Here is a 9510-nt window from a genome sequence, read left to right on the forward strand (position 1 = left end):
TTATCTCTGTACCCTCATAGGCCACCCATTACTTTATTGCTTGTTATTAGACTTTTATCTTTTCCAATAGTCCTACACTTCTGCAGCATTTTAGTAGAACAAAATTACTTGTTAGCAACCTGTAAGCAGTCATCTAAAGTTCTTCAATATTTATATCCTTTGAGGCTTTTCACCCTTTGCAAGAGTTCAGGGTTGCCTGTACAAAATAAATGACTGTTGCAGGAAATATATGATATTTACAAGTTCACAATTCTTTATTTTTTATACAGTTCTGATGACTATTTTTTATAGTTGTAGCTTAAGCACTGTGTAGAACTGGCATGCTTCTGATATTCATAAAAATGTAATAAAAAAATAAAATAATTGGATAAATTGTGCACATGCAAAGATACTGCAAAATTAATCCACTGCCTTAAGCTATGCATTTATGTAATTTTTTATACCCTAACAGTTTGCCTTCCTATGTTCTTTTGATGGAAAAATTCCATGCAAAATCCTGTATTTTCTCTTGGATAATATTTCACATTCTTTAAACTTTCCATTAATTATTCTACATGACATTCAGACTGCTTTTAATGAAAGAAAGGAAAAACCTAAAAACACAGCTACTTTTGTTATCACACTATAAATCCCAGCTCAGGGATTATGCCAATTACCTGATTTACCTCTACAGAGCAACTGAGGAATTTATGCTTATTATCCTTATCATTATTCATATGTTTGACTCGGTTTATTAGAAACCTGTTCTTAAAGTATTTAATGAAAAATTTTATTTGCACAAATAATTTGACTCTGGGATTCACATAAATCCATCCACTATTCAATTTCAGTTCATTAAGAAAAACAATATTTGGAGTGGTCACCTTGGATGCTTTAAGACAAGTTTTAATAAAAGTGTCTCTGTAATCTATTTTCATGGGTATAATGTTGGCATTTCACTGCTGAATAACATTCTACTCAATAGACCATGGTTGATATGTTCCAGTTCTTCAAATTCTGATCCTGTTGCTGAATTTAAAAAAAAAAAAAAAAAAAAAGACATCTACTGGCAAGCACCAAGTTTGTGCAGAATAGCCAAATCCAGTTTTTTTGGAAAATCATTTCAGCCACCTTCTTCTAAACCAAGCTCCCCGCAGTAATCAAAATATGGAGCGACTGTTGGGAAGTGTTTGCAGGTTATGGAGTGACAGCGAAGCGACTTTGCATCATCCCTACACGCTGCTTTCGAGAAGCCCTTCGCCTTTTACCTTCAGACTGTGACAATGCTGCTGCTGAGGGCGGTGCCAGCCTGGCTTCTGGATCCACTGCAGAACTCCTTCAGAAGTCCAAAGGCCGAATCATCATAGTGGTGGAGCGCAAGGAGTAGCTGGGGCCTTTGAAGTAATGCCATTTGATGCCATTGAGCTTCCCGTGGTTTTGTCCAGCTGTGTAGAACATCCCATTGAGATTGGAGGGGCCACAGGCATCAAACCACCACCCTGAAACCGGTAAGACAAAATATTAAACCGCAAGTGCACTAAATATTTTACTTTGTTGTATTAGGTTTAGCTGATTAGGAAATTCTAGAAAATAGCTCATTAATAGTGCGGGTGTAGTATCTTCATATTTTCCTTTTTTGCTCTTTTGTGCTATTCTATAGTCAGCAGTCCTGGAGAACACACACGTGTATTTACAGAATTGCAAAAGTAATTACATCCCAACGCGTTCTAGTTTTATATGCACTATGTGGAGTAAATGCAAGAACATGAAAGACAAATGAAGTGGTTTTCATATTTGGACAGTATTGTATTTTTAATTTAAACCACAGAAAAAGACCACAATTCAAAAGTATTTTGAATAATTCCACCTGTTATTTTGAGTATAAGCATGATTTGATTTTATTTACCAACCTTTTTCTACTGCTTTAACTGTGATTGTTCTCTGCTCAGTTACTTTTGTTTCCAGAATAGATGTTGTTAGCAACTGAATGATGAGAATTGTGGTGCTGCATTGCCCTATATTATATTCTTGCTTTAAGATGAAACTAATCAGTGAACTCTCTTGTTTATGTTGCCAAGATCTTTTCTTGTTAAGGTGGATTTTAGATTGCCATGAGACCTAGAGTTTTAAGAAAAATTCCAAATAACATGAAACTTGGCAACACCAGACTACAGAACACAAACTGACAAATATAAACTAGATGACATGCTGATTCTTCTGAAAGTAGTGGGAATTTTGCTGGATACCTTGATGGGAATAGAATTTTCTCTCCAACACCTTGCAGAGTATCTATGTATAGTAAGAGAGAGATGCTTAGTTCAGACTGAGAAAGGCAGATTGAATTCCCAGACTGCAAAAAGCATATTATCCCCAATATCAAAAATGTATTAACATCTGTGGCTAGGAGTTCTATTTGTCAGAAAGATTTCTGTTGGGACTTTTTTCATAGTGAGACCTATAATTTTGTAAATCTTTAGCACAGTTTTTATGCATCTTTCCATGGCATATGGTTGTATTGAACATTTGTGTCATGAGGCAAATAAGATCATAAAGATCAGGTAGTCATCTTTTGTTTTGTTAGTTAAAAGCTACTTTAATTTTAGAAAAAGGTATTTCAGCCTGCACACCTCAGCATTGCAATCTTCCCAGGACCCCTTGTGAAGCATTTTCTAGTAATACTGGTAATGGCAAACTGATCATCCAGTGAGTGCATACTGAATTCTGCAGGTGTCACTGTGGACTAGAATGCAGAATTTAAAATTTTCTGTGTGTTTTCTACTTTGACTTCTGGAAAAGGAATTAAACTGTGACAAACTCCTTTTAGACAGTGTTCAATGTCTCAGTGAATCCTCCAATTCCATCATATTTAGTGGTTAGACTTTTATCTACCTATAATGAATGCATTATATGAAAGTATTTTAATCTACGGTTTACTACTACCACAAATATGATACTGATTGTGTTTAGCCCTCAGAACCAGTGCTTACTCTGTTCTTTGTATTCAGATCCACATATTTTATGCTTCTAGTCTTGCAATTCTTAAGATTTTGGAAAGTACTTAGTGTTTTGGTTTTTTTTTTTTTTTTTTTTTTTTTTATGTAACACTTCATAATGAAATCTTGAGGGATGAATTTATGCCAGATGAATTCTGACAATTTTCTATTTTGGTACAGCTGTCCTTCCTTTGATTTCAATGTGATGCCTAAGGGGGCAATAACCAAAGAAAGGGAAAGCTGTACAGCTGATGTTTTACTGTAACTAGAGTATAATCTTGTAGAAATTTAAGACGAAGTTAAACAGAGAAATCCTAATCCTCATTTTTCAAAGCTGGAACTCAGATGCAGCTGGGTTCTGTTTATGGTGTTGGGATGAAGACATGGCAAGCTGACCTAGTTACCATTTCATATTAAAGGAATAGATGCATAAATGCTCTTTTTTGGGGTAAAGGTTTTCAGTGATGCCATACAAAATCAATGTAAAAATTGGAATAAGCCAAAGAAACACATAATTTTATAAAACATTTGTGAGGACTTGCTCCAACCTCTCATCATAGATTTCTTCTAAATAAGCACTTCTTTCAAAATGTGTTTTAATGATCTTAACTTTTTTCCTATTGTACTGTTCTTGTCAGTGAGAATGAATGGATGAATGTTTTAAAGATGTTTCCTAATATTGCAGTAAAACTTTGGGTTTACTTTCTCACTGTCTTTTTTTTTTTTTTTTTTTTTTTTTTTAAATTTGAGTTTTGTTTTGATTCATAGTGGCTTTTTTCCCCTCCATATAGTTATTTCTCTCCATGCTCCCCCACAGTCCTCTGAAAGGCCTTCACTCCCCTTAGGGCCTCAGATTATCACAAGGTTTCCTACTGCATGTCTCAACACCGAAACTCACATCTTTGAATGGATGCAAAGGGAAAGTTTTTACAGATGCTTTGTATGTTGAGGGAAAGAAGAATGCAAGCAGTGACTTTCCTGGTAGCTATGAGGAAATGAGGGAACATAAACCAGAGGTTTCTGAAAGATATACCTGCAGCACTGCCATTGCAGAAAACACCAAATTAAACAGCTCCAGGGCTGTGAGACAGCCTGACCTAAGGAAAGACCCTCAGCAGCCAGGATTTTTTTATGAATGATCTTGTTTATATTTCTCTGCAAGGTAATGGCTTTCCCAAATAATTATAAAGTCATCTTTGAACCGCAGTAAGACTTTAACTTTGGAGATAACTTTTGGCAACAATTTCCATGGGATGTTTGAATCAGGCATGAAAATGATGAAGAGTGAGCATTGTAAGAAATAACAATATAAGCAAGAATTTAAAGTGAAGTGGCAAAAAGAAGGTTTTTATGAGAATCTTAAGAGAGTTTTTATTCAGAAAGAGAGCTAGTTTCTTCGAGCTGCTGTGATCATTGAGTCACTAATTACATATTTGAACTGAAGGCAAATTCAAATTTTTAAGTTAGCCCACCCCTAATATCTTGTATAGTACAAGCAGCACTACCATCTCTGTTTGTAAGAAAAATCCCTAGGTCATAAAATATATTTTCCCGACAAAATATAAATTAAATAATGCATAGATAAGTTGTTTGAAAGTTCATCTATACAAATAGAAATGAATCCTCACTGTAGATGGCAGTTCTTCTGGAACAGTTAAAGTAGGTTCACATACTGCATATGGTTGTTCTTTGGTCTTTAATTCATGTTACTATAACCAAAGGGAAATGATTAAATTTCATGTCAGCTATTTTCATTAATAAATATATTTTTTATGCCTAAACTACCTATCTCAGATAGCTGAGCTCCAAACTACACTAGATCTATACTGTAGTATATCTTTGACTGAATATTAATGTATATTGAAATAATTTCCACAAATTCTTGCAAAAATACCTAATAAAGGGGCTTTGCTCAAATGAGTAACAATATTAAAAGAAAAAAACCACAAGCATCTTTTATAATGGTTTTCTGAAGTGACAAGTATAATTTTTGCACGATAGAATCTTCTTTGTCAAAAGCAATATTAAAAAGGCCTTTTGTATGCCAAAGCTAACAGATTTGCTTTTTTGGCTTGTATAAACTGCAATTAAGCATGTATGCTTGTAAAATTCTTTTTTAGTGACCTAATGCTCATCAATTCATGAGTGCACTGTAAGGCTGGTGCTCACTGGGAACTGCAATGATTGCTTAGGTTTGATGGGAGGTTCTTAGTTGACTTTTACATTCTAAAATAATAGTTGTCAAAACACTGCACGTTTGATGGCAGATGCTTTCCTCTTACACCTCAGCTCTCCCTCCTGAGGACACTGAATGTCTCCAAATGCATCAGGATCAGTGCAGGCCATTCAATAAGATTCAAAGTATGTCTTAATAGGACATTTGAATGGATTTACAGAATAAATGGATCCTATGGAAAGCCAATATTTATTTCTAGCCCTCTGGGTTTGTCCATAAAATTTAGTGCATTTGGCAACAAAGCCAATAAGAAAAATTTTGAATCCAAAAATATTAAAATATTCAATTCAATGTTCAAAAGAAATAGAAATTTATTTTAGGAAAGATTTCAATGTTTCTGACATTCTGTAGTTTAAAGCAGTTAGATGGCAATGCTTAGGATCTGCTTGATTTTTCATTGGTAATTTCTCTGGATGAAGTTTCGGATGACACCTCAATCTCTCAGTGGAGCCATGGAAAAGAGTCCAAAAGAGTGAATGTAACAGGAAAGGCTTAGGATTGTTTAGTCAGAATTTGAAAGACAAATTGTCAACAATTTAAAATTAACTAAAAACCTTTCAAAGAAATGGAAAGGAATGGTGTCTATTCTTTCTAATGGTAGAGGTTATGACAGGATGGATCACATTTAAATTGTCATAGAATTAGTCAACATGCATAGCTTTCTTATATTAAATGTAGACAAACTCAGTGACAGATTTTAACATGAGAATAGAAATCTTTAAATCAATAGAAATCTTGAAAATGAATAGAAAGACAGAAACAAACAGATAGAGAAGAATCTGTCTTGGAAAGGGTCTAAATGACCTCTGGAAGCAATTTCTATGTTCTTTTATTCCTTAGAGTATTGGATTGATCAGACTACCACTTGACAATCTGAAGATTAAATTAGATTTTAGCTGTTAGGATATAAGAAGAAAAGGCATCAGCTTTTCATATCCACTGGATAATGCAATCCCTTTTATAGGGACCTTTTTATGAGGTAAAAATAACATGAAACTTGCAGACTGGTGACTATGTTCTAATATATCAAAAGTTAGTCACTTCCTGAAGATCTCCTAACACTGTATTACAGTTGCCTATATTTAACCCTGATAAACATGCCATAAATATTTTTGTTGAAAGTTATGCATGATCATATGTATAGTTAAATATTTGAATATTTCAAATATTCAAATAATATTCTAACCATTTGATTGTATTTTTTTCATAAAAATATTTGGCAATATAAATGGTACTTCATTAATGGTGCTTTCTGAACAATTTCTTTATGAAAGCAGGAATATTAATAAAAATTTTTAAAATGTGCTTTTTTATCTAATTAGGTGCATATCTAGGAGTTCAGGTTAGATAATCTTAAGTGTCCTGCCATTGTCTCTTTCAAATATTTTGTTTCAAGGAGAATATAAGAAAAAACGTGGCTTTTCTGATTGGAGTGTATGGGCAGATTTCTATATTTAGCCAAAAACTTCCCTCCAAGTCATGACATGAATCTCCCATACCCTTCTTGCCAGAGATTCATAAAATTCACCACTTGGAGAAAAAAGCAGTGAAACAACAGGTAGTGAATGCAACATGGTTTTGGAGTCATTGAGCAGCCTCTAACTTAATAGTTGAGAAATCTATTGAGGCTCAATAAATATGTGTTTACTAAATATGTATTTCTCTGACTCAGGAAGCTCCTGAGATTCAAAAGATACTGAGAAAATACTCAAGGGAGGTATAATTTATTTGCATTGTGCTTATGCCTGTATTGAGTGTTGTCAGAGACAGGAGACTCCAGCTGGATGGACCTCTGCTTCCAGTAAAATAAAACAAACAATTTATTTCAGTCATCTATGCGGCTTCAAACCTGGCAAAACATTTAGAAAGTCTCCCCGTCTTTGTCAAATTGTTTTAAGGATCAAAATTTTAGCAATATTCTCATTTCTCACTTGAAGCAAGGTAAATGTCTTTGTGAACACCTCAGACTGCAGCCAATTCCAGACAGAGAAAATCACCTTAAAACTCTTTCTTGGTGAGCCAAGATACCATAAGTCACTTTCCAGTGACTGAAAACAACTTCACAAACAATTTGGGGCTCAGCTGCCAGGTGGTATCTGGCAGAACAGATGGGAATTTGGCCCAGGAATCTGATCCAGAGATGTTAAATGCTAAGGCCTGTATTGCAAATCCAAGCATTTTGAACTTCTAGTCATAGGCTTATTCTTGTGACAAGTTTTTGCATTTTTAGTGCTGTTTCTTGCAAAAAAAAACTGTGTATGTAACTCATTGGCAGTCTTCAGAATAAGGCTTGAAATAATATGGGGATATACATATATATAACCCTTTTTTTTTCAGTTTACTGGCCTGAGATATTGAAAAAAAAATGAAGATCTTATTTGAATGAATGATTTGTCTTCCTTTAAATTAAAGCAAACATGGTTAGATTAAATTTTCCAAGTCACAAAAAAGCAGCTAAAACATTTAAATATGATGACAGTTTGAGGGGTTAAGAATCCAGCTCATGCACATAATTTTGAAGGTATTCCCTAAAATCCATGTAAAGATAGAGTCAAGTAGCATAGCATGGATCTTTAAAAGACAAGAAAGACACACACACAATACACTGTTGGTGCTTCTCTATTATTCTCCCAGTATTTAATTTCTCATTCTAGGGAAGAAGGATGAGATATAGGAGAAGAGCATAATAGTTATGATATAGACCAAATAAAACTGACAACTAGCAAGATCACAGAGAGAAATGTGTGTTTTCCTTACATTTTTATTTTCAGCCTTGATTATAACCATATCACAGTCTTGAGTTTTGGCTTATCTCAGCCTTTATTCCTGACATAAATATATTCATTTCACCTCATAGAGATAACAGACTCACCCAAACTGTCAAGATAGCTAGAAACTTGCCTGCAAATTTCATACCATTCATCATTAAAGAGCTCTCTGTGATGTTGCCAAAACTAACATTCTGATATCTTTTTGGGGGAAAAAAAAGAGTGGTTTTCCAAAACCTGTTATTATTGCTACTTTTCTAAATTAGTCTTTGTCTGGTAGAAAACTGAAATATACTCCCTAAAAAGATATTTTGGGATTTAATTAAATTCTGATATTTCTCAAGAATGAGAAAGTTGTTTCAGGGAGAAAATCATAGCAGACTGTTTGAGGAGAACTCTAGCACGATTAAAGTCTTTCTTGAGGAACTACAAATTACAGTGCTGTACAACCTGTCTCCAAAGGAGCAGTACTCAGAGTCTAGTCCAAAAGAGTAGATTCATCTATCTCCAAAGGCCAATTGAATCTCCTTTTACTGTGTGGTGATTTGCTAAACTTGTGGTTTCCTCAGCCTTTGGTATTTCACCCCCTTTCTCCCTATTCATTTAATTTGGTACCAGTAAATTCCAATATGTGGCTATGCTGTTGATTTACAGGAATGCTGCAGCAATAGATGTGAGCCTTGTGGAATGGTTGTTCAACAGCAGACTGACCTTGGCAGGGCACTGACCTGTCACAGAACTCAGAGCAGGAAAATAAACAAAGCCTCAGCTCCCAGAAGGAGCTGCCTGGGAGTAGGGGTGTTTCCAGGCAGCTCAGACACATGAATGAGTCTGCACTTCAGCACAGACACAACTCATACTCAGGAGCTTCTCACTAGACTCTGGCCTGCCCTGGAAGTAACACATTTTAATTTAGCATGTTCTCCAAAGGGAAAGGGCAGCAGCTTTAATTAAAATAAACTACTGACTTCTTATCCACTATCTGTCTCCAAATCTCTCTGGTTAGCTTCTATTTTTTATAGAAATGAAAAGGTAGTGTCTTATCACCTGTCCACTGGAAGAAGCTTCCCATGACAACTTCTAATATGATATCCCTAGAGGAAGTTAGAGGAGCTTGAATAATTGGCTCCTTAAAGGTTTTTCCAACTGGGTCACTTCTAACTGGCAAAAGAGAATGAGGAGGTGGGTTGTGCATGTGATATAAATTCTCAGTGATGGGAAACCATCTTCTGTCAGCAGATGATTGCTTTAGAGGCTCGTATGTGCCTGGATGTGGCCTGAGCTCAATTCAGAGTGCAGTAACCACAAATAATACAGGTTTAACAGTCTGATCCAAAATACTTAAAAATTTACATGCTACAGATTTTTTTTTCCAGGAAAGTTAGAAATCACTGAGAGAGAGTCTCCAAACAAGATCAGATGTGAAGATGAGAAAGGGCTTTTCTTGGTCATAGAGTTAGTAAACCAAAGAATCCCAATTAAGCTTTCTGCAATAATGTGGTATTCTAGAGATAAAAATGAGCCAGACCACATA

The 9510-nt window shown here is 35.0% G+C and overlaps 1 protein-coding gene across 1 annotated transcript in view; it reads right to left on the reverse strand.

The window, feature by feature from the left end:
• Positions 1-1068: 1068 nt before the first annotated feature.
• ANGPT1 (angiopoietin 1) overlaps positions 1069-9510 on the reverse strand; it is a 149302-nt gene continuing 140860 nt past the window's right edge. Inside the window, exons 8-9 of the mRNA XM_053981156.1 lie at positions 8110-8177; positions 1069-1478 (exon numbers count right to left, since the gene is read on the reverse strand). Coding sequence (XP_053837131.1) covers positions 1318-1478; positions 8110-8177 — 229 coding nt within the window. The 3' untranslated portion in view covers positions 1069-1317. The remainder of the gene's footprint in view (positions 1479-8109; positions 8178-9510) is intronic.

Source organism: Vidua macroura, chromosome 1, assembly GCF_024509145.1.
Source record: "Vidua macroura isolate BioBank_ID:100142 chromosome 1, ASM2450914v1, whole genome shotgun sequence".
Lineage (NCBI taxonomy): Eukaryota > Metazoa > Chordata > Aves > Passeriformes > Viduidae > Vidua > Vidua macroura.